General features: G+C 48.4%; 2 protein-coding genes across 4 annotated transcripts in view; one reads left to right on the top strand and one right to left on the bottom strand.

Moving 5' to 3' along the window:
- LOC147447814 (uncharacterized) overlaps window positions 1–12,523 on the top strand; it is a 101,369-nt gene that overhangs the window by 66,069 nt on the left and 22,777 nt on the right. The gene's annotated exons all lie outside the window — the stretch shown is intronic.
- Window positions 2,665–3,721, bottom strand: LOC147447815 (uncharacterized). Its single transcript, XM_086524412.1, has one exon. It carries the CDS (start codon window positions 3,678–3,680, stop codon window positions 2,832–2,834), a length of 849 nt encoding a protein of 282 aa, XP_086380538.1. The 5' UTR covers window positions 3,681–3,721; the 3' UTR covers window positions 2,665–2,831.

Below are 12,523 nucleotides of genomic sequence, written 5' to 3'. Positions count from 1 at the left end.
GTGTGTGTGTGTGTGTGAGAGAGAGAGAGAGAGAGAGAGAGAGAGAGAGAGAGAGAGAGAGAGAGAGAGAGAGAGAGAGAGAGAGAGAGAGAGAGAGAGAGAGAGAGAGAGAGAGAGAGAGAGAGAGAGAGAGAGAGAGAGATGAAATGTTATATTAACGTCTTCAAAAGGCCATAGTGACCTATGAGACCAAAAAGTTACAAGGTGGTGGATCTGATACAAAGTCAGAGTAACAAAATAACCTAACAACAGTACAAAACAAAGATATATATTATGGGATTCTAGATTGGTCGATGTGAGCTAAGCCGAAAACTAAGCAAAAATGGGCGGCTAGTTGGGATAGCTGAATCACAAAAGATCTAGCATTGGTCGTTGGCGAATCTCATCAATTTCCTCCATGGTTAGTAGTTTGACCGGGCGTCGTGCATGCCTGGCCAGCGTGCTCTGAATCTTTTGACGTAGCCTCCGTCGATGCTGTGTAGTCCTTCACAGTCGTGGGCGCCTGGATTTCCCCAATTCAATCGCTCGGTCGATCAGTGTGCCTCTTGCGTGAGACGAGGGGGAGCTCTGTTGTGGGAGTGGCTCTTGCGGCTGTCCTGTGTCTGCTCTGAAGAAGTCTGTAATCCGTCTTTGAGACTGGTTAGCCTCGCCATTCATCAGGCTCTCTCTGTGTCTGCGTAGCTCGAGCAAGAACAAACCCAGGCATCTTTGATCTTCGTATCCCATTACTCTTGAGAGTGGTCCAAAACCCTCTCTGAACAAGCAATGGAAGCGGCCTTGTATCTTGTAGTAGACGGGGCAGCGGCATGTATAATGCAGCTCTGTCTCAGGTTCCATGTCACACAAGGGGCATGTCGTGGCCTCTGCTGGTACTCCGCTGTATCTCCCAGTTTCAATCCGCAGCTGGTGAGACGATGTGCGTAACTGGCCAATTGTACATCGTATCCCATGAGACAAGTGGGTATCCATGTATCTGGGCCTCGTCACAAAACCATCTTCCGTAAGCTGGAGAAGGTGGTCTTTGTAGAAAGCCATCTTCGTGCCCAGTTCTTGTGCTGGTTGTATCCATGTCCTCCTGGTGTGTAGCTGGGTCAGGTCTTGGCGGATGAGCTTGGTGATCTCCGACTGTGTAAGAATGAGAGATGGTGCATCCAATGAGTACTGGAATGGTGGCAACCTGTCTATGCTGAACCCATGATGTCATCTCCCCATACCAGCATGTTGTATCTCCTTGTATGGCTAACTGTCGAGAGGACTCAAGTGCTATGCGAGCATATTTGTCTCTGGGAAGTTCCCATGTGCGGTTTATGAAGGAGACTGATCTGGTGAGCGCCTCTACCACTAGTGGGGGGGCCGCTAGCTCTGCTCGGATAATGGCCCGTGGTACTGATGCCTTGGCTCTAATAAGCCGCGAGATCATAGAGACGAGAGGTTTCTCCATGTTCCCCCATCCGTCTGTGTGACCCGACCTCCCGTGGTGATCCAATGAAGGTCCCCATATCTCAGCCCCATAGAGCAATGCTGAGGCCACCAAGGTGTCAAAGAGCCAGAGCTTCGTCCGGGGTTCCTGAAACTGAACCTGCGAACACATCCTCTCCAATCTACCCAATGCTGCGTGGGTCCAGTAAAAACCACTCCAAGGTAAGTGTAAGCGTCTGTGTACTCCACAGTCTCCTGGCCGTATGTGAATGTAGGTGCTGATCTCCTGATCCACTGTGGGGTGGTATTAAACACCATAACCTTGGTTTTACCAAGGTTGACAGACAAACCACTTTCGTGGGCAAACGTATGCAAAGCATCCAATTGGCGTTGCATTCCCTCTGGGGATTCGGAGATCAACACAATATCCCCTGCATATAACAAAAGTGGAATCCATGTCCTTGCCAACTGTGCACCTTTATCCCCATCCCTGTCAATGTAGTTAGAAACCTCATCCACATACATACCGAAAAGAGTAGGAGAGAGCGGGCAGCCTTGCTTCACCCCAATAGTGGAGTGAACCGGTATTGAGAGTCCCTCCGGGGTGCGTACATGCCCTACTATTGATCTGTATAATGCCATGATCCCCCAAATGAGCTCTGTGGGTACTCCCATTTCCTGTAATCTTCGCATCAATCTAGCTCTGGGTACTGTGTCAAAAGCTTTGCGGAAGTCCACAAAGCTACAATAGATCCGTCTCCCATGAAATATGCCTTCCTCGATGATGGCCCCGAGTGTCAAGATGTGGTCAAGAGTAGAGAAGCCTCTCCTGAACCCTGCCTGCCCAGTTGCATGCATTCCTTCCCTCTCTGCCCATCTACTCAGCTGTTGCTCAAGAATGGATGCGTACAATCGTGCCAGTGTGTGCCCAATCATAATAGTGTGATAATTGCTAGGCTCCATGGGGTCTCCTGACTTGAAGATAGGTACTATCGTGGATAGGCTCCAAGTGTCCGGTAGGCCCTCACACATGGCACGGTTAAACATAACTGCTAGAAGCTCTGCTAGTAGATCTTTGGCATGTATGAAATGCTCAGCGACTAAGCCATCATGATCATATGCTCTCCCAGTCCTCATCCTGCCAATAGCTTTCTTCACCATCTCAGCGGTGAAAAAAGCACATGTGTGTGGGCATGGGTCGGGGGGGTTGGGGAGGGGCGGCTGTCTAGGTACTGTGTACAAAGATGATGCGTATTGACCCCAGGTCTCTGTGGAGGAAATAGCAGGGGGGGGACTGCTCATGAAAGAGCCGCCACGCTTCACGCGAGTCCTGACTCAAGAATAGCTGATATAGATCCTGTTTGAGTCGAGCCAAAAAAGCCCTCTTCTTCCGCCGTACCAGGCGTCGGAAGTCAATCTGTGACTGTCTGTGAGTGACGTCCCCCAAAAGCACCTCCCTCTGAAGTCTGGCGGCACTCCTCATCATACCAGCTGTTTTGAGGCATGCTCCCTGATCGGCGGCTCTGCTCAGGCTGGGTGTGTGGGTATTCTTCTTCTGCTGCCTCATGTAATGTCTGTGTCAGTATAGTAGTTAGCTCCTCCAGAGGTCGCCCCGGGTCCTCAGTGCATAGGCGTCTGTAGATCCCGTCCATGTATACAGAATCCGTCTCCCGTGTGAATGTGTAGCGAGTAGGGGCTGCTACCCGTGGCCTGTGTGCTACACTGAACTGGAAAGAGATGGTCATTGACACCAGAGCATGATCTACTGCTACCCGGACCGGTCTGGGCCCAACTGTGAGATCCTCGATACTAGAGATGAGATTCGGTTGTGCCATGACATAGTCCACTGTGCTGGCTCCATGCCTGTGAGGGAAACATGTAAAACCTCCCGCAGCAGGAAATCTCTGTAGGCCATTCAAGATGGCCAAACCATGTGCAATGCCCATGTCTATCAGGTGTCGCCCATACTCGGTATATTCCACATCATGTGATAGTCTGAACAGGCCCGTCTCCACAACATCGAGCTCTCTTAGCATCTCTTCTGAAGTATCATAAAAAACTGCGTGGTGATAGGCAGTCCTAGCATTGAAGTCCCCTAGGATGATAATGTCACCATCCCTAGAGAACTCGCATATGTCATCATCCAGAATAGAGAAAGGGGACTGTCCTCTGGGTGATGCATAAACTGATGTACTCGGGGGAAAGTAGCAAATAGCTAGGTAGAGATATCTGCTTGTCTCTGCTTTCAATCTCACCCACATGTACCTAGCCTGCTCATCCCTGTAGGCTATATGTATCAATGGCTGTAGATCCTCTCTAAATAACTCTGCCACTCCCCCCGAGCCCCACCCTCTGTGTTCTGAGCGTGTCTCCTATCTGTAAGCTATCTCCCACCTGTATCCAGTGATGTGAGGCATGGATTGCCCAGGGGCCTGGTGTGTCTCAGAGTAAAAGATGATGTCTCTTCCAGTAAAGCTATCCTCAAAAGTACCTACATCAAGACGCATAGATCCATTACAGTTCCAGGCAGCCACTTTGAGTGTGGTCCCATAAGTCTCGCACTGTCATGTGGAGCGTCGCTCTAGTATTACCACTTTTCCGTCTCGGTAAAAAGCGATCTTGCCTTTTCCCCTTGCTGCTCTAATCTCCGGCATTACTTCTTGCATATGAGCGATCTGCGAGAGGGTGAGATCATCCCCGAGAAAGATGCCAGTCTCTTTAAGAGTTGGTCTTTTCTTCAAGAATGACTTCTTTGCTTCCATGGAGGGAAAACGGAGGATGAGTGCTCTTTCTTTTGAGGTTTCTCCACTGCCTCCATTTTTCTTTATGTTGCCCACTCTCCATGTCCTTGTGTGTGTCGGCTCATGAATCCCCATCAAGGCTGTGAGTTCTTTTACTTCTTCGTCCACATTGCCTTTGTCTTTAAGACCGCAAATTCTCACATGTAAAGCGCGCATCCTTCTCCTCTGCTCCTCCTCTAGTGTCTGGTTAATGATGTTGTTGGGTGTGGACGTGGGCGTTATCTCCTTGTCTTTTCCTTTCTTGGCCACCTTGATCCATTTCTCGGCTTCGTTCGCCTTCTGTTGGGTTTTGGTAAGAACATCCACCCAAGAAGTCGTCATTTCTTTGTGCTGTTCTTCTCCCTCTTTGATGGCCCGTACTTGTTCCTTGATCGTGTTGATTTCTTCGATTACTGAGGGTTGCAGTTCGCCCTCTTCCAGTGTGTTTCTTGATCGGGCTTCGGCGAGTTCTTTCTTGAGTGACGCGATCTCTTCCTCTTGGGTCGTCACTCGGTCTTCCAACGTGCTTATCTTGCTCTCTTGGATCAGCACACGTCCTTCGAGCATGTTTATTGTGCCCCAGAGATTGCGGTTCATCTTGGTAATGGTCTTCGTCATTTCCTGTTTGCATTTTTGAATGGCATCCTCTAAGGGGTCGGCTTTATCGTTCGTCTTCCTCATGCTTGATCGCCGTCCGCAAGGGGGTTAGATGTACGTGTGCACCCACCCTAGCAGCGGGCACGGCAGTTGGGCGTGTGGGGGAGTCGTCCGCAAGGGAGTCGCTAGATGCACACGTACACCCACACTAGCGGCGGTCTCGGCGAGTGGTGGAGCGCGAGGCGGTACGGCCCGGGGGAGATAGTGGTGGTTACAGATTGGAGAGAGAGAGGGGTGGGGGGGGGGGGGGGGGGGGTGGGAAAGTATGGTAGATAGAGTGGGGGGAAGGGGGGCGGGCCAAAAAAAAGGGGGGGCAGGGCAGCGGACATCCTACGCGTGAAAGAAAAAAGGGGGGGCAGCGGACATCCTACGAGTGGGGGGAAGGGGGGGCGGACATCCTACGCGTGAAAGAAAAAAAGGGGGGGTAGGGGGGGGGGGGGGGGGGGGGGGGAGAGACAATCTACGCGTAGGAGAGGGGGGGGAGACATTACGCGTAGAAGTTGGGGGGCTAGGGCAGCGTGCAGCGGGCGCAGGGGGGGGGAGGGGGGCATGAGCGGGTGCACAGCAGGGCGCCACGGGGGTGCAGCGCGCGAGCAAGGAAGGGCAGTGGGGGTGTGAGCAGGGTAGGGCGGGCGCGAGAGTGCAACGCAGAGAGAGAGAGAGAGAGAGAGAGAGAGAGAGAGAGAGAGAGAGAGAGAGAGAGAGAGAGAGAGAGAGAGAGAGAGAGAGAGAGAGAGAGAGAGATGATATGAGATGAGATGAAATGAAGTATTAACGTCTTCAAAAGGCCAAAATGACCTATGAGACCAAAAGGTTACATGTGGTGAATCTTATCCCAGGTCTGGGTTCAAAAAAGTACAAGAAACTGAAAAGAAAATAGTGGTAGGGGTGGGATGAAAGCTGATACAAAGGGAATACAAAGGGTGAGCTGATACAATGGAGCTCTCTGACAGTTGAGGCATCATATACATATAAAGGCTATAGAGATTCAATGTTCTCCAAGGTAGGCACTCTGTCGGGACGGCTCCTATGTCGCGCCAGTATGGTATGGATGCTATGGATGCTCTGTCGCTATCTGCGTCGATGTCGAGAGGGCCCCGTTGGCGATATTGCCCGATTAACCAATATGCCTCAGGTGCCTCTGGTGTTGTTATGTTGTGGGGGTTGCTCGAACTCCTCTTTCTGTGACTGAAAGAAATCTGTAACCTTCCGTTGTCGCTGGATCTCTCTCATTGTGCCCCTCTACAAGAGGTCTTCTCTGTGTTTGCGAATCTCCAGCAAGTATAATCCGAGGCATCTCTGATCCTGGTATCTCATGACTCTAGAAAGTGGCCCAAAACCCTCTCTGAAGAGACAGTGAAAGCGGCCTCGTATCTCATAGTATATTGGGCAATGACATGTAATGTAGCTCTGTCTCTGGCTCTATCTGGCACACTTGAAAAATCTTGGACTCAGCGGGTACTCCTCTAAATCTGCCTGTCTCGATCTCTAGCTGATGTGAGGATGTGCGTATCTGACCAATAGCACATCATATCCCGTGGGATAGATGAGTATCCATGTATCCTGGTCTGATCACAAAACCATCCTGCGTGAGTTGGAGAAGATGCTCTCTATAGAAAGTCATCTTCGTACCTAACTCATGTGTAGGTTGTATGCATGTCCTCTTCGTATCCAACTGAACCAAGTCGTGTCTGATGAGCTTGGTAATCTCTGCCCTAGTGAGGGAGATGGAGGTGCATCTAGAGAGTACTGAAATGGGGGTAGCCGATCCATACTAAAGCCATGTAACTGAAAAGATGCCATCTCTGCGTACCAACATGATCTATCTCTCTGCAATGCCAGCTGTCGCGAAGGCTCTAGTGCTAATCGAGCATATCTGTCTCTAGGGAGAGCCCAAGTGCTATGCATAAATGAAACTGATCGAGGGAGTGCCTCCACTACCAATGGAGGAGGAGCGAGCTCCGCCTTTACAATGTCATGTGGTACAGAGGCCTTGGCCCTAATTATCCGAGAAATTATAGACACCAAGGGCTTCTCCATACATCTCCATCCATCAGTACTACCAGCTCTGCTGTCACCAGGAGGGGTATTTTTCTTGTTGCTTGTTTTCCCGAGACCCTTGAAAAGGTGCAAGTGGACATTGCATGGCAAGTGTGAAACGGCTGCGGCCGAATAGGTTTCTCACATCCAGAGACTGGGTCGGTCAGTCGGGGACTGGTCGGGCCAGTTAGCACTGAATTCTGATGAGTATGGAAGCCTGTGCCTGCCAAATGAAATCCGGGCCACTTGGAAAGTCACAACTTTATAAGTGAGTGGGAACGAGGGAATTAACTCAAAGGGGCAAACTGGACACTTGGTAGGAGGAGGTTAATTTGCAGGACACCTCAGCAAGAGGAGGCTCCCAATTTGTGAGAGGGGCTGATTTTTGATCACAAGTGACCTACAGTGTGTGTGTGAGTAGTGGGTGCAGGTCTACAGCTTTAATGGAAAGCTTGCCTTCTCCTCTGTCTCATGTAGCGCGATGATTTTCTCTCGTGCATCTCTCTCCCCCCTTTGGCACATATGGTAATGCCCCACTAGATGGGCTACTCAGATGAACATGTACAGTTCTGGAGATTTATGCGCATTTGCCAAGGCAAGAGCCTTCTAAACAGGAACCGGATTCGCTAATACTAATCCCCCACAGGTACGCACAGTTCCATCGCGAAAGATTGCGAGTTTGGAGAGTTTTCTCGCGTGAAAACTCGTCCAATTCACAGGGGAAGTGTCCCATTGTGTGCGGGAGCCCTTGGGACATGCGTAGGCGTGTTCGCTCCGCTAAAAACGATCCGAAACAGCGAATTACAGCCTGTTGTGTTTTTCTGCAGGTTTAGGGTTTCACACCTAAATTGCAAGGGAACACCGGGGGAGCCTCGTGAGAGCCTTGGGATGCGTGTACAGGCTTTTGGGCACCCGGCAGTGAAAAACAGAGAATTACAGCGCGCTGAATTTCTGTGACAGCTCACCAGAAAGCTTCCAAATAGCGAGGGAATCCGTCCTAGACAGATGCTTTTGACCTACAGGGGTTTTTGCGTTGTTATGTTGTCGAAATCCGGTCGAAAACCTGCGTTTTCAGCCCTCGCCAGGTTTGGACAGCTTTGTGAAAGCTTGTGCTAAGTGGTCGGATAGTCTACCTTAATTTGAATAAAGAAATAGCGAAAGGGGCGCTAGTCTTTGAGGCCTACAGGGTGTCGGTCTCGTGTGCGCAATCACATTCTATTCGCTGGACGCAACTGTGTTCTCTTCCCTTCTCAGTGCTCTGTATAAAGTTAACAGGTAATTGAAATAGTACCGCCCTCTACGTTGTATAGGCCGGTGATATGGTTCCATCGATGGGATAGTCACTTTTTCTTCAAAAAGTGCAGCGTGGATTGTTGTGGGTGAAAGCAACACAAAGCTTGTCGATATGGCAGAGAAGAGAGACCAAGTACCTGAAGAGGGATCTTCCTCACATGGCACAAAGAAAATTCCTTCAACTCTTCAAGAAGAGGACAGGTTCTTCAGAACTCAACTGCGTTGCTGCATGGACATGTTTCAACAGTTGGCTAATAACCCAAGGATGCAGGAGTTCTTACAGGCTCCGACACAGGGTTTTCAGCCTCCTACACAGGGCATGACTGAGCCGTTGTAGGAAAAGGAGATTTCCAATGCGCAGAGGACTCATGATGCTCAAGGGAAAGCCCATGTGGTTGAGCAACTAGCGGTGTGCAATGATCCAAAGCATCTTGCTTTAGCTGGACAGGAACCGTTTGTGAATGGTCAAGGGAGCAATGAACAGGCTATGCGTCAGATCCTTCCATTACCTAATACTTATCCTGGTTATTTTGGAGGTGGTTCAGTATTTCAAGCTATAGCCGGACCTTCCATAGGTTATATGCCAGGGAATGTGTTCGGGACAATGCAAACAAGCATGGGTAACCCTATGTACGCGAACATGGGTGTCCAACCAGGTTTTCAGGGTGCCTATGGCCAATTTCGAGTGCCTGGAACACAATTTGGTACGGCTGCTTTTTCGCAGACATACGTACAAAATGCAGATATGACAGGGAAAACAATTGATGCGAGTGCTGGAATGAACACTCATGGAGCACCACTGTTACAGGCACCTGTTTATGATAATGTGGCTCCTTTGAGTCAGCTTAAGGATTACAAGGAAGGTGGGCAAGGAGTGAAGTTTCAAACTTTCAGAGGAACTGAGGACCAAATGAAGGCCTTGACCTTCATACAACAGTTCGATGCAGCTTATGTTGGAAGAAACTTCACGGAATCCTTAAAGATACGCAAGGCTGCCACTTTCTTGAAAGGGAATGCGCTTCAATGGTGGACCGCATTGTTGAACCAGGGTCAACCCCAACAACGTGGGTCCAGTTCAAATAGCTTTTTGCGCCTGCATGGTTGACAAACACTTTTGAAGTGGATGTGATGACAGAATGCCACGAGTTGAATGCTAAACTGTGTGCGAATCTGGAAGAGTACAATAAACAGTTTTGGGCCGCAGTGTTGCCAGTCACCTCTTACAGGTTTGTGCCATTGTCAGAACAGATTGAGAAGTACTGTTGCGGATTGCCCAAGAAAATCAGGGACTACTGCACAAAGACTACTGTCATGAATATGTTTCAGTTGATAGAGAATGCAAGAGTGGCCAACAATCTGTCGAAGGGAGATTCCGATGGATTTAATAGCCACGAGAAAGGGTCCCAGGGCAAACAATTTTCAGCCAAGGGTAATGTTGCAGCAAAGCCTTCTGAGCCTCCCACATAGAAGCCCTCCACTGAGGAGGCTGATACGTCCAAGAAGCAGTCTTAATCTTCTTTGGGACGAGGACAAGGACAAAAAAGGCATTTTTCTGGCAAAACTTTTGAAGAAAGGAAAGCTCTTAGGGAAGCCAAGAAATGCTATATTGTTGAACAGGAAGGACATTTTGCAAATGAATGCCCACAGAAGAAGTCACAGGATAAGGATAACAAGTCAGACCATAAAGGGAAGAAGCCAAAGCCAAGTGCAGGACTTGTTCCAGATTTGGTTGGAGACCAGCCAAACACAGATGCCACTGAGCTGTGCAGAGCTTGGGGCAAAGTTAGAGACCAGACAGTGCTGGTTTTCTTTGATCCAAGAGCCCGTGCAAATTTCATATCACCAGAATTGGCATCAAAGTTGGGCATTCGTGCAGAGGAGATGGGTATGACAGGGGAAGTAGGTTTGGCATGCCCAGGTCATTCAGAGCGTGTTACTCCCATTTTGGGGAAGCTTCGTCTGCACATTTAGAGCTATGTGGATGCAGAAGAATTTCATATTATGCCACTTGAGGGCTGTGATGTGTTACTGGGTATCCCATGGTGTTACAGGTTGCTTGCTATGGTGGATACTTACAACAAAAAGATTACCCTTGTACATAGAGGAAAGACTCATGTCCTTGATGTAAAGCTTAAAGGCGAGTCTGTTCCAGTTGTTTCTGCTTTTGCTATTTCATTTGTAATAAAGAATCATCTTTCTACGTACTTGATCTTTGCAAAAGAAGTACCTGAAGTTGTATCTAATTTGTCTACCTTAGATAAAGACAGGTCAACTTTTTTGAGTGGTTTCAGTGATTGTTTTTCGGACTCTTTGCCAGGGGAGTAACCTCTTGAGAGACTTGAGGATCATACTATAGATCTTGTGCCAGGTTCTAGTCCATCGAATAGACCACCATACAGGGTTAGTGCAGCCCAGCAGAAAGAGATTACGAGTCAGGTCAACGAGCTTTTAGAGAAGGGGCTGATTCAGCCCAGTTCATCCCCTTTTTATTCGCCTGTACTCTTAGTGCAGAAGAAGGATGGTTCATGGCGCATGTGCATTGACTATCGCGCCTTGAATAAGAATACCATCAAGAACAGGTTCCCCATACCGAGGATAGATGAAATTCTTGATCGGCTTGAGGGAGCATCATTGTTTACAAGGATAGACCTAAAGAGTGGTTACCATTAGATACGCATTAGGCCAGAAGATGTCCATAAGACTGCGTTCAGGACAACATTTGGTCTCTATGGGTTTCTTGTCATGCCATTTGGTCTCACAAATGCTCCTGCCACGTTTAATAGAATGATGGACAGAATTTTTAGACCACATAGAAACTTCGTAGGTACCTTCTTTGATGACATGATTGTCTACTCGAAGTCTGAAGAGGAGCATAGGGATCACTTGACTGCAGTTTTCAATGAGTTACATAAGAACAGGCTACTTATTAATGCGAAGAAGAGTGAATTATTTTTGCAAGAAAGTCACTTACTTGGGCCCATTGTTTCAAAGGATGGGGTACGCATGGATCCTGCTAAAGTGGATCATGGCCAGACTTGAAGTCCGTACATGACATTCGAAGCTTTCTAGGCTTGTGTTCCTACTACAGGAGGCTCATCCGAAATTTTGCTGAGATTGCTTCTCCACTCCATGCACTGCAAGGAAAAGGAGTTACTTTCAAGTGGACAGCCAAGGAAATTTTAGCTTTCAAACACTTAAAAGAAAAGTTGACTTCAGATCCGGTAATCATTTTGCTAGATCTTTCGAAACTGTTTGTGGTTCAATGTGATGCGTGTGGCCATAGTCTTGGTGCAGTTCTAATGCAGAATGGCCGAGTAGTCGCATATGAGAGCAGAATTCTTTTGAAGACTGAAAGAAACTTGCAAGTCTATGAGAAAGAATTGTTGGCAGTAATTCATGCTCTCACTAGTTGGAAACACTATCTACTGGGGGACTGATTTTGTTGTCCAAACAGATCATCAAACCTTGCGATATTTTCTCACACAAACGAAGTTGCCTGAGAAGCACATGCGATGGGCAAACATCTTGTCAATGTTCCATTTTCAAATTGTGCATGTGCAAGGGAAAAAGAACGTTGTGGCTAATGTGTTGTCACGAAAGCCCCAAATTTCAGCAGTGTCAATTCCGTACCATTGTGAACTAGACGAAATGAAGACACAATATGTTGAAGATTCAGATTTTGCAAGGATTTATGACCAGCTTGTTGATGGGCAACATCATGAGCACTATATACTTAAGAATGATGATGCATGGAAAGTTATGCGTTACTAAACAGTTACGGCCAAAGATTTTGATGGAAAGTCATGCTCCACCTTATGCTGGACATTGTGGAATTGATGCGACAGTGAAAGGGGTTGAGGCATTCTTCTATTGGCCAGCTTTGTGTCAAGATGTTGTGTGAGTAGTGGGTGCAAGTCTACAACTTTAATGGAAAGCTTGCCTTCTCCTCTGTCTCATGTAGCGCGATGATTTGCTCTCGTGCATCTCTCTCTCCCCTTTGGCACATATGGTAATGCCCCACTAGATGGGCTAGTTAGATGAACATGTACAGTTCTGGGAGTTTATGCGCGTTTGCCAAGGCAAGAGCCTTCTGAACAGGAACCGGACTAGCTAATTGCTAATCCCCCACAGGTACGCACAGTTCCATCGCGAAAAATTGCGAGTTTGGAGAGTTTTCTCGCGTGAAAACTCGTCCAATTCACAGGAGAAGTGTCCCATTGTGTGCGGGAGCCCTTGGGACACGCATAGGCATGTTCGCTCTGCTAAAAACGATCCAAAACAGCGAATTACAGCCTGCTGTGTTTTTCTGCAGGTTTATGGTTTCGCACCTAAAC

This window comes from Adiantum capillus-veneris, chromosome 11 (genome assembly GCF_014529385.1).
Source record: "Adiantum capillus-veneris isolate H3 chromosome 11, ASM1452938v2, whole genome shotgun sequence".
Classification (NCBI taxonomy): Eukaryota; Viridiplantae; Streptophyta; class Polypodiopsida; order Polypodiales; family Pteridaceae; genus Adiantum; species Adiantum capillus-veneris.
The sequence above is the reverse complement of the archived record's forward strand: the minus strand, read 5'-3'. Positions and strand labels throughout refer to the sequence as shown.